Source organism: Corythoichthys intestinalis, chromosome 4 (genome assembly GCF_030265065.1).
Source record: "Corythoichthys intestinalis isolate RoL2023-P3 chromosome 4, ASM3026506v1, whole genome shotgun sequence".
Taxonomy (NCBI): Eukaryota; Metazoa; Chordata; class Actinopteri; order Syngnathiformes; family Syngnathidae; genus Corythoichthys; species Corythoichthys intestinalis.
Window position 1 is genome coordinate 11221369 of NC_080398.1, and position 13175 is coordinate 11234543.

Consider the following 13175-nt stretch of genomic DNA (forward strand, 5'->3'; position numbering starts at 1 on the left):
CTACACACAGAGCGTATTATTAACAAATGTTAAAGTTGTATAATCATATAGTGAGAATAAGGAACGTCACTGACAAGCGCAGGCCCCCGCGAGTGGATAGTGAGGGGTCTAGGATAGTGCGCCTACAGCTAACAAGACTCTGTACCGCTTCAACATATTCAATAGTATTTAGTTTTCATTCATTTTAAATTAATATTCTGTCCGAACAAGCTTAACAGAGAATCCACACCGTGCCATCATCACACATCAAGCAGATGAGGTTACATATGGAACAATGAAATTAACAGTTCACCTGCTGTGGCCCGAAGGGAGTCTTACACCTTCCTCCTGGTGCGCATGGACTTGAATTGTGTGCCCGCTTGTGCAGTCCCTGTTTTTTCACCTCTTTTATCAACACCATCGTCATTTTGGGGCTTTTTGAAGAAACTTCGGACACTCAGTTGCCTTGACATTTTTCAGAGTAAGGCCAACGACGTCATGCATCAAGAGAGACAATAGCTAATTAATAAGCTCACTCGCCACCCTGTGGTCTGGGGTGTGAATTGCAACCGGTCAAAATGACGGATGAACTTCAGTTTTTTCCGTCACCGTTTTAAAAAATCGGTCAACGACGGAAAATATTCGGTTAACGCGACCCCTGATCCTAGGTCTCCTGATTGACGGCGCAATGCATATTCAAGTGAGCTACACAGTCTGTCTGACTTAGTGCTTGCCAGAGCACTCTTTTGAAGGTATAATAAGTGAGGCTATGGTTGAATTCCCATAACATTTAAGTAAATACTAATTAACATTTCAGTTAAGCACAACTTAGCACTTCAAGATATCACAACTTGCATTTTAGGTTAGCACAATTTGACATTTGAAGTTCTGCTTACTAAGAATTGTAAGTTATGCACCAAAACTTGATAATTCCAGTTAGCGCAACTCATTTTATTAACAGTGTTTACATGATAAGATGAATTATGAATACTGAAAATAGCGAGTTATTGTTATATGTTGGATTTTATTTAAGCTCATGTTATATTCTGGTCTCCATCCTCACGTTGCTAATGGTAGTAGTAGAGCAGCACAACATTTTCCTGGACAAGCAGTGTCATGCATAGGAGCTTCTGCAGAACGTATGTATTATTGTGCGTTGTTGTAAATTTAGGTGGTCGTTGTGCAAATCCACACGAGAACTAGACCAATCATATTATAGCCTCTAAAAAAAATGCTTATGCTTTATGTATCACTTCTGTTCATTCTGTTTGTCCCCAAAACCATTTTTGTCCAGCTGCATTCTCCTAATTAAAATATGTATTAGAAAGAAAAGAAAGAAAAAAATAAATTATTATTCCTGGAGTAAATGTAGTTAGCACTCCATGGAATGCACAAATATTGATTTTCAATTGGCAAAAATCCAGCTGATTATGATTATTTTGAAAAGAATTTCAATTCTCCGACAGACTAATTTGCTAGGCCCTCGACATCATACTAAAACAATGTTATCAAATTTGCGTATTAAGTACTCCTGAGACAATCGACACAAATCTGTTAGAACAAGGGAAATATCTTTTAAATATTTTTGTTGTACAAATTGTTTAGGATTGAGCCAACTTTGATGCAAAACAATTACTATAGTACTTCCTTTCATTTGACATTGTATTTCATATTCTGGATTATACCATCACGTAGTGGGCCAATGATCATTGTTGCAACGACCTCAGTTTAACCCTAACGTCATCCAAATCTTAAATTATTCACTTTTCACTGGATTGACTTCGAAAGTTTCTTGGCAAGAAGAGCATGATGTACATTTAGCATTATTGTGCTCAGCCTGCCAGCTTGTAGCTGATTGACCTTCATGGTGTTTCATCTCAAAACAGTTGTTTGTTTATGTCGGTGTCAGGCTTTGTGCTGATGTGTCCTCAGATTATCACGCTCTAAGTTTAGCTTGCTCAGAATGTCTGTCCGAATCTGTATTCCACGTGGTCTATATACTGTAAATGCAACTATGTTCAGTATGACACTGTTAACCTATGAGACCATATGTTAACACAATTATGGATAGTTCTTGTGCTCGATGGAGGAGTCTAACTTGAGTCAAACATTCTTTTGTACTTTCAGATTCACTGCCTTTGTTTAATTGTATTTTGAGTATGGTGAACAAAATGAAATAAAGTAAAATTTGTATTAGTTCGACTATTTTAAACCACGTTTTAGTACATCTAATGTTGCTGAAGTGCTCCAGCAAAAGAACATTGAAGAATAATATCACATTAACTTTGGCTGTCTGCTAGAAATTACATCACGTCTAAATGCATTTTAACATTTTTACAACCCCCACTCTAGACTGGGTTTATCTTGTGATGTGATTGTGGCAGCAGTGTTTCAATATGTCAGCACTGCGCTTTCAACTTTATGATGATCAATGTGTCTGTGTGCAGGCAATCAACTGTGTCACAAATCTTCAGTTCCACTACTCAACCCATTTGTTTTCTTTTCTTTTTAAAGATATATGAGGGCAGGGAGAGAATTTGAACACTTTCATATATCCAAAACTGTTAGCCTTTTATGGTGTCAATGTACCAACAAGATTATTTATTAAGTTATTAGTTACATAATATATATATATATTTTTTTAAATACAACGTATAGGTTGCCTTCCAAAACACACTGCATATTTTAACCTAGTTTACAGCTTCTACTATGATCCACCAGTAGATGGTGTACTCGGCAAAAAGAAAATCGTGTGTTAAAAGACTTGAAACGTTTTGGGAGGTGGTTTACAGTTTTAACAGCTGATGCCGCTATGTCTTCCTGCACTCACTGTGAGCCGATATAACATTATAAAGCATCTAACTAGAAGTCTTGTTGCTATGCTTGCCATTAAAACTAACAGCTTGCAGTAATTTCAGCCTTTGGTTCGTTCTTGTTTGTATGGCAGTTTATCGCGAGACAAAATTGTAGCTGTTTTTGATTGTGTGAATGGCGCAGTATTCTGGCCTCTAACAATGATTTCAGTTTAAAAAGAAAAATAGATCAACATGCCTTTTCACAACATAACGTGTCCTCTTTCTCTGACTATAGCCTAGTAGACCCGGTTACCCCAGTCCACGCTCCAGTGAAGGCTATTACCCTAGTGCTCAGCACCCTGGACACTACCAGGTATGTAAAAACGCTTCATCCTCAAGTTACTATGCAGAGAATGTGATTTGCTTATTAAATTCTGCAGCAGTGAGTGAGTTGGATGAATTAATTGCGTATCCCTGTCTTTCCTCCTTGTCAGATGGCAGGTTACCCTGGCCCCCACACGCTCCCGTCAGTGCCGAGTGCCCTTTACCCCCCACAGGCCACAATGTTGGAGACGCATCATGCACACACGCATCCGCGGCACCATGTCCATGCACACTCACATGTACAGCACCTTCCTCAGCCACATGGACAGGACATGGCACATTGGAGTTCGGGTATTGAGGTAAGAGACCAATTTGACTTTCAGCTTTTGACTTTTAATTAAAGTTTGACACAGCAAGTTACTCCTCACAAGTACAATACGTATACGGTATATGATCCAAGTCTATAATTGAAAGCAGAGAGAGATACACTACCCAGAAAAGCCTTTGACTGCCTATGTCCAACTTTCTCTATTGTAGTCGTTTTAATAGTTTTCTGTTCTCCGACATAGTTTAACAACAAAAATCAACAACAAAAAAGTATTTTATTTTCCAATAAATTTACTAGATTTAAATTTACCGGTATTTAAAGAAAATTATTATTTTAAATAGTCAGTAGCTGTACATGTGCATTTAAAAGGTTCAAGAAGTTCATATTGACCCTTTCGTGAACAGTGGCCAGCTAGGTTGTTATTTCTGATCATGCCTACACTTTATTGTATGAAAACACTTTAGTATTTAGGTCAGGGGTAGCCAACTCCGGTCCTCGGGGGCCCATATCCAGCTTGTTTTCCATGTCTCCCTCCTTTAAAACACCTGAACCAAATAATCCAGCTTGTTTTCCATGTCTCCCTCCTTTAAAACACCTGATTCAAATGATCAGCTCATCAGTAAGCTCTTCAGGAGCCTGATAACGATCCTGATTATTTGAGTCACGTGTGTTGGAGGAAGGAGACATGGACAACAAGCTGGATAGATGCCCTCGAGGACCGACGTTGGCTACCCCTGATTTAGGTATATTTCGCGCATGAAAGGGTTAAGTTCACCTGTAACTGTTTTAGAGCATTCTAGGTTTATCTAAAAATTTGAGCCAAAATCCCAATATCATTCATGGATGTTAAGTGTTGAGTTCAAAATCACAAACCATACACATCCATTTTTTTTTTTCATTGTTATGCCCACTGTGTTGCTGCTGTTTTTCATCAGTTCGCTATTTTTGTTTGTGTATGTGTGCATGGTTGTCTTCATCCATGTGTCCTTATGTTGCATGTTGGATGTTGTTTGCCATCTTTTATTTTGTTTGTCTTTTGCATGTCTTTGGCGTCTTGGTGCGTATGTGTCTGGTTTGTGTGTAGGACAGGGAAATAGACATGCAGCAGTGTGTAGGCCAGCAGTGCCTGTTAATGGAGGAACAGCTGATGATACAGCAGCAGCAGATGGTGGAGGATCAAAGGTGGCTGGAGCAGGAGGAAAGGCTGCTGGTAATACGCAGTACACACAGTGGCCCAAATGAACAGAACTCATTTGTATGTACTAGGGCTGTCCCAAATGACTAACTTTCTCCCGATTAGTCAGCCGACTATTTTTACGATTAGTCGACTAATAATATTTATTTATTTTTATTTTTTACTAATTTAGCAATGAATTTTTTGTTGATGCTTATTAATTCACAAAAACATTTTGGAACACTTAAATTCTTTATTAACGTACAAATAAACATGTAAATAAGAAATATAAATCACAAATAAACGATGAGGTCAAATGCTGATAGCATTAACTAGTGCAAAAGAATGGAATGTAAACAGATTCAGAACACTGACCTCGCCTTTCCAACATGGTTCAAAACAATTGTTAAAAAAAAAAAAAAGAAGCATAAATATTTATTGTGTACTACTATATATAATAGTATTATTATAATTATAATAATTATTCATTGCCAATCAGATTTTTCATAAAGGGTGTCATTTTAAAGCTGTTCTTAGCGTAGAATCTGAATTCTGAAGTATGTGGGATTAACTCCAGAAATTGTTATTTGTATGACGAACATGATGTGCTTTTATTTTGAAATGTTCACCAGAAGTACATTTTCTAAACAGCTAACAGGAGGCTTTACACTCTGCAAAAAAAAGCAGCAGGCTAAAGTAGGTTGTCTTTTTTCACCATTAGCCTCAATATATCAATGCTAACATTTACAGTGTTTAATATAGATGTGTTTCCTTATTTTTTGTATGTCTGGACTTTAATTCTAAGGCGTGTTGATGACCAATAAACATCTGCGAAAGGAACTGGAGTCTTATATGCCATCAACAAGCACGTAAAAATATATACACGCACGCACTCGGCGATAATACGCAGCCATGAAAATTACCGCCCTCATTTTTATTTATTGTGCGATAAATGGACATATTGCATATCGCGACAGGCTTAGCAACATCAATAAAACATCTCTTTAGTTAGTTAGATGGACTTACGATCTGCCGGCTTGTTGTCTCCTGTCGTCTTCCAAAATTACAACTGGGTGACCACGCTTTAGGTGTTCATTCACGGCCAACGTGCAGCGAAGCTTGGCATTGAAGAGACAGGACACAACAGTGTACCCCCCTTGTTACGTTGAAATAAGTCAATGTTTTGGCCACCATGGTGCGCTTTTTTTGCTTTGCGCCGCTTTCCCTGCTTGCATACCGAGCATCCGACATTCTCAACTTTCCACGTATATATATTTTTTAACCCTTCATTAACCCTCGACGGGATGTTGTGCTCGTCGATGCATTTACGTCATCAATCACGTCGACTATGTTGACTAGTTGGGACAGATGAAGTAAATACGCTTTTTTTTTAAAGAAAAAAAGAAAAAGATGATGGACAAAATATGTATATTTCTATTCACCTAATCGCATAAGAGTAATGTTTATGTTAACCTAATCTCAAAATGGCATGTTAATGATGTGTGCATGACCCCCCATTTGAGTGTGACCTTGATATGTGTTATTGTTACCTGAATAACTCTTGCTTTCATTTAAAAGTGTTCTATGATGTGTTACTGCTGTTGTTGTTGTTGTTGTTGTTGTTGTTTTAGCTCCTGCAGTCATTATTTAGTTGAACTTACCAAGAACACGATCACATCTAAAAAGCACTGTAAAATGATTATGAAGCAATTACAGTACTTTGGATTGTAATATTTAGCAAATGTGTATTAGCGGTAATAGTTTAGGCCTTTATCGCCTTCAGATATACAGTATTACAATATTTCATTAGCAATTCTGTTACTGAGTTGTCTAACAATTTCCTGGCCCTTCTCTGTTTTTAGATCAGAATTTTTCAGAAATTAGTTTGTGCATCATAGCAACTCAATTGAAAACTAAATTCTTGTGTTCACTTCCAAACACTTTAATTTTGGATTTTATGGTGAAACCCATGAGCAAAAAGAGAATGTCAAATTTCACACTTGCTTCTTTTTCTCCTCATGGTTACCCTCAACATTTTGGAATCAATATGTGCCCAGGCCTCTTCTTATAGTGAATTAAATAAATAAATAAACAAGCCATGCGGGACTGCCTGAGCTAATCAAGTCTAAAAAGTACTTACACAGAAAATACAATGAAGCAAGAAAAATATACAATACGAGGAAAGTTTTCAATGCACATTTCTATAACCGGGCATGTTTGTGTATGTATGTGCATTTGTTTGCAGGCAGGTGGGGCCTGTGTGAATTCCAAGCTAATGATAGTCTTAGAGAATCTGACAGCTCAGTCAACACACACACACAACCACTAAGCGATGACACACATGTTCACTGAAAAAGTTTGTGTAGTTTGCAGTCTGGTTTTAAAATGCAGTGTACCTTCAAGGAGGGGTTAGGAGAAAGAGGAGGAGGAGGAGAAAGATGGGCTTTGGGGGAGAAAGTGGTCGACGTGACCGCTCATTGGCAGCATGCTCCATCCCTCCTTTCCTTTCAAACTTAGTTTGCCCTTCTCATATAAAAGTGTGCTTAAAGTTTGGATGCATTCTTCACCACATTAACCTGCTGGCAAGAAGAAGCAGACTCATAACCATAGAAAACACATGAATTCCATTGCTATGCTGGTCTTCAAGTCCTGCCTTGGACAGCTGGTAGGCAGAGGGTATGGGATTGTATGTGTACTTATAATTTGGGTGTTTTTTGTTGAATTTAAATTTAATTTGAAAATTTGTGCTAAAATTGATTAAATATTTGTGTGTTATGCAGTTAGATTGTCACAGTGTGTGCTCTGTTCTATTACAAGGTTTGTGCATGAGTTTTGTAAGTGGTATCATGCTAATTGTTTGCCATGCAGTTATACATTGCTTAAACTTCAGGTTTTATGGGCGCTCTCATTTATCTGATCACATTGTACTCAACAGTGACTACTGTATATTTCAACATGATTGCCACAATGTTTTTTCTTGTTCCCTGTCGTGTTGATTTTTGTTGTTGTTGTTGTTGTAATTGTTGTCATTTTTATGTGCTTACTTAGAAACCAGAAACCAGAAGTTCTCGGGGGAGTCTGGACCGAGATGATGGAGTACTCCAGCCACCAGTAAGTCACTCCCGTTTTTTGCTGTCACCGACAATGGAGTGATAGCAGCAGTGTTGTAAAAGAAACATGTTCAAAACTGTGAGTATTAGTCATTACTAAACTTAGGTATAAATATTATTATTTATGGTTTTAGTTAAAAGCAATGTTTCCCAACTTGTATATAGCTCGGGTAAATTATTCCACGTTAACAAAAACAACATAAAAATTTAAAAAATCAGGTCATACTATCAACTAACGTTACAAATGTGCACTGTATACTGTATTCATTGTAAAAAGGACAATTCCATCTCAATTCGTTCATTGATTTATTTGTTAGCGCTGAACTATGAGAGAAAAGAAAACATGAATGCCAATGGCTGCAACATTTAGAAATAATGCAAATAAATCTGCCCAACAGTGACAACGAAAATAATGATATTTATTCATTTCGAACCGCAATATTTCACAGTGATTTGATGTTGCAAATAATTTCTTAAGGGAATTTTTACATCTTTCATTCATTTGCTTGACGGTCATTAAGGGTTGTTATTTTTAATGTCCGCGGACAAACAACTTTCAAGCAGCGGAATCAAGAATTGCTCTCTGCGAATTCAGGATTGTTCTCCTAAGAATCAATGGGGGGTTTTTTTGCAGTGTGCTCTGCGCACTACTATAGTTTAGTGCTGGCAGAGATAATATATATAAACGAAGATACATCTATGGTGAATGATAATTTTCATACCAAATGAAATTGGATAATTTTTCACAGCACACCTGACCATCTCTCATGGCACACTGGTGCTGCAGGAGAGTGGTGGGAAATCACTGGTAAAAACACAAAGATGTCAGAGATGTATGAGTCTATGCTTTGGTTGGTCTCACTGCAAATTGGTGGCAGCACGTGTTTGTTTTGATTACAGCGGAGGGTTGTAATCCTAGAGCAGGAAGTAACCCATTTGTGCAAGGTCAGCAATGAGGGGTCAGTGGATTCCCACATCACAGCTGGTTATTAATAGAAAAGCATTGCACGAACACAAAACAGTCATTTTTGTGCTTCTCTCTGCCTCTGCGTGCCACTGCACTTTGTTCATGTGGAGTTTACAGGGTTCTACCTAAATCTGGCCACCTGTAATTAAATACAGAAAAACACAGTAAACTATTCTGAGTACAAAGTATGGCGTCACAGGAAAATCCCACATGGGTAGCTTCAAGTGAGTCCATGTTCAGGCCTGGAATTAACATGCTTCCTTGGTTGTGAGGTCACTATTAAACGGTGCCAAGTTCAGGTGTGATGAAGGACGAACTGATTTTAATAAGTAACATTCTTTTCGCACCCGAAGCCTTGTGTAAATTGTTATATCCCACTGGGGTTCATTGGATTTATGGTCACATAGTTTTTTGAGCACAAGGCTCATTTTTATTAGAAACATTCCCGTTTTCTAGTGTTTATCACTGTACTTGAGAATTCTGCATGTTTAACCCTTTGGAGGGCATTTCACTGTTTTTGGACAACAAACCAAACTGGACTATAGGACGCGGGTGTTTACATTGCATTATGGGATATTTACTCCAAAAGACATGCAGTTTATTTAGTCTGTAGAAATCCGTAAATAAGACGCACTGGAATAAAAACCGCAGGATTAAAAGCGTGTGTGGTGGGGTCTGGGGAGGCGCGGAAGCATTTTATTGTATGAAAAGTACGCCGTTATTTGAATTTTTTTATCATTCATTTTTATCGTACTTTTTATATTAGTTTTATTTTTATGAATACTGTATATACAGTTGTAGATTAATAAAAATGTTAATAAAAACTAAATTGATAAATTGCAGTGAATAAAAACAGAATTCTACTCTCATTATGGCTCCCACTAACAATGTTAAGTTGATTTTTGTTTTTTCGTAGTATTTAAATCAATTTAGTATTACCTGCCATTGACGGCACTAGATGAGTAATCCACTTTGGGAGAAGCTGGCAGTCCAGCGCTGTCAGTGGCAGCCAGTGAGTTAAATGACTGCCCTACAAGGGGTAAATGTGTGAGACAACTAGTCTGTGTTTTTCAAATGTGGAATTGCAATGGTTCAAACGTATTGATGCAATTTGAGCACTGTTGAAGTTGATTCAGACCAACTATGGTCTATGGTCTTCTTATTTATTGTAAATTTTAACCCTCTGTAACTCTGGCAATGCTCTTCGTTCTACCGGCCAGCTTCTTTTGCAAGTTCTGAGGTCGAAACTTAAACAATGGTGAGACTGATCTTTTGCGGTTGCTGCCTCCGGGTTGTGGAATAGCTTTTCCCCCGAAATCCGCACCATTACGAATCTAGGCCTTTTAAATCTCGCCTTTTCCTCAGACTAGAGTAGCCTGGTTTTATTTCTTAGGGGTTTTGAATGTTTTCGGATTTTAACAGTCTTATTGTTTTATTTGCTGTTTTGACTTTTATCGTGATGCACGTTTTTTTTTTTTTTTTTCCCTTAATGTCTTTGTATAATACTTTCCTGCCTTTTAGTTATCATGAACCATGTTTGTCTTTGTTGTACAGTACTAAATAAATTTGATTTGATTTTATATGACAAAAGAGCAATTATTTTATATGTATACATTTCCCCTGCATTTTCTGCATTTAAAAGATAATTTCATACATCAATGTAGGGCTGCAGCTATCGATTATTTTAGTAGTCGATTGATCTACAAACTAGTTGGTTCGAATCATAGACTTCATAATGACATTATGAAGTCGACGGTTCGACTAATCAAGTAATCGGATTAGGGACATTTAATGCGTTGCAGAATAAATTTCAGGAGATGTAAAACAAACGCTTGCTAAGATTGCACTATCAAAAGACCATTACATGCGATTACAAAATAAAATTTGAGTGTTTCTTCAAACTGTAGAATTGCATTTTCATTTAAAAATAAAATATCTGAGCTTAGCCTCAAACGGTTTAAAAAATTAATGAGGATCTAAGTACAACAAAAGAACAATTGGCAAACTTCCATAGCAAAAGTCTGCTAGCTTAAACGCTATAAAATGCTAGGGTTTTTTTTTTTGTTTGTTTTTTAACAATGCCCTTAACAAATCGTTCAAACACATTCATACAAAAATATGGCGAAATATACCCATAAATTAAATAACAAATGTATAAATAAAAAAAAATAAAAAAACATTAGCTCAAACAAAATCTTACCTTACATTGGTCTTAACAGGGAGCAGATGAATGCTGCCATGTTAAATGAGTTATGTTATATTCACTGTTGCCACTAGAGGGCAATGTATCCACCCAAACCAATAAAACTAAATACAAACACTTTGGAAATCATTAAAACACTAATCAAATGAATACTCGAAGCAGCAAAATTTGATTCGAAGCTTTTTTTCTAGTCAAATTACTCGAGTTAATCGATTAATCGTTGCAGCACTACATCAATGTTGACAAAGCATACCAGTGAGAGGAATTTTCTGTGCCCCAAAAACGTTGGCCTTGCAGCCTAATGTTGCCCTTGGCAACAGAGATATTTCTGTCTATGTAATTCATTACACTGCCTGACCTCCTCCTCCCATAGAATGTGGTTTGTGGTGGGAAAAATCTCCCTTCTATATGTGGGGGTGTGTGTTAGTGTAGTCAAATATTTTGGGGTGTCTGTGGTTGAGAACCCACAAGTCTCCTGTTGCACAAAGACTTCTCAACCATTGCTTCTGTTTTCTCATACAGAGAAGCCAAATAGTTCACCTGCAAATTAAAAGCTTAACTTGACTGGTATCATGACAAGAAGAAATTGCATTAATTATGTCAGCAACCAACAATTAGTCAAGGAATGCTTCAAAGTTCATTGCCTGTTGTTTTTTTGTTTTTTTTATGTGTGTGGCCTCACAGAACCTTTTTATGCACATGTAACATGGTGATAGACCACACATGCACATAACTGCAAATGACAAAACAGAGGCGGATGTGTCATTTGAACATTAAATTGCATTCGCTGCTTTTCTTAGACTCTCAGTCTCGCCTGTAAAGTTATTTAGTTTCCTCTCAGCCTTCTACTTATGTGCTTATACTTACTAACCCAAAGTATTGTTGATGTGTTTGTTTGTGCAGACGGGAAACCAACACATCTACCAGCCTGTTGGCAAAGCAGGTAATAGACAGGCCTGTAACCTTTAAATTACAGTCCCGTAACCACAGTTTTTTCCTCTTTCCATTCAAACCTCTGAAGTGTGCATTTAAGTGCATAGCAGCGCTTTAGCATGCTTGATACAGATATAGAATGGTCTCCATCCAGCAGACAGCATATCTTGCACTTTGCAACGTTTCAAAGTTATGTTTTTCTGTCAATGAGCTGTACCCCCCCATCTTAAACTTTTGTTTTTACATCCTGTTGTTGACTCCTGTGAGATTTTAGAGCATAAATAACTCATACAAGGTATGTAGCTTGCATTCTAGAACTAAAAAGATGTTTCCTGTAGAGCTTGTGGCCCCTCCAAAGAAACCACCGCGACCTGGCGCCCAGAGCCAAGGGTGCAGTCTGGCTGGTCTGAACGCTGCAGACAGCTACAATGATGGAGTGAAGGTATGAAAGAACGTTTGCACAATGCAAAAAGCCTGATTTAAAGCATATTAATGTGCAGTACACAATGTATTTATCAGTTGAACGTTACCATGAAACTAAAGCAGCAAAACCATTACCTAATTTGTCTGAAACAATGCATGTTTTATTGCTTTCCCAATAATAACTTGTCTTTTTTTGGTTTGCCTGCTGCCGCTGTCCTTCCTCCTCCTCTGCTCTGCCTTACTGTTGACCCCCCTACCCCCAGCCCTGGCGGGTGAGCAGCACACTGTTTGTCTGCCTTGTCTGTCAGTCTCCGTGTTCACCGCATGTTCATTTCATACGACTGTATAATCAATTCTTATTTTCTCTCTCGCTCTTCCCTTTTATTACAATATTAATGCTGAACCATTTCCCCCTAAGCAAACACATCTGTTATACAGCCAATGAGAATTTTACTAACTACTTACTATATTAACTTGCTTGGCTTGATGAATATGTAATAGTGCAGCTTTGTGTTTTAAAATATATGTATATAACTTGTAATATGAGGAAATGTTTTTTGCTTACCTAATTTTCTTCCGTGCTCTAATGTTGATCTTTTAATTGCATGTTTTTTTTTTTATTTTTTTTTTTTAGAAACTATTTATAACTACAGTATTGTATTAATCTGACTTTTTTCGCAAGTTGAGTCTAATGCTGAAATTAAAAAGGCACATAGAAAGAAACAAAAAATATATAATCAACAACATGATATAAGAGGTCTGTTACAAAATGTAATAAATGATGTGTTAACCTGCTTTAGAAAAGTATTTACAGTAATATACTGTACATTCTATGTATGATAGGGCCATCTAGTGGCCCTTAAAAAGATCACTGCATAAAAATGTGGGGAATGGGAATTGTAGACAGGAGTGAATAGCAGAGTGTCATTGTTTGACAAT

The 13175-nt window shown here is 37.3% G+C and overlaps 1 protein-coding gene across 7 annotated transcripts in view; it reads left to right on the forward strand.

The window, feature by feature from the left end:
• LOC130915476 (focal adhesion kinase 1-like) overlaps window positions 1-13175 on the forward strand; it is a 74879-nt gene that overhangs the window by 53229 nt on the left and 8475 nt on the right. For 6 of the 7 annotated variants that reach the window (XM_057835540.1, XM_057835541.1, XM_057835535.1 and 3 more), the window contains 6 exons: window positions 3070-3147; window positions 3269-3457; window positions 4511-4636; window positions 7649-7711; window positions 11784-11823; window positions 12152-12255. In XM_057835540.1, the coding sequence (XP_057691523.1) occupies window positions 3070-3147; window positions 3269-3457; window positions 4511-4636; window positions 7649-7711; window positions 11784-11823; window positions 12152-12255 (600 nt within the window). The remainder of the gene's footprint in view (window positions 1-3069; window positions 3148-3268; window positions 3458-4510; window positions 4637-7648; window positions 7712-11783; window positions 11824-12151; window positions 12256-13175) is intronic. The other variant, XM_057835539.1, reaches the window with a different exon arrangement.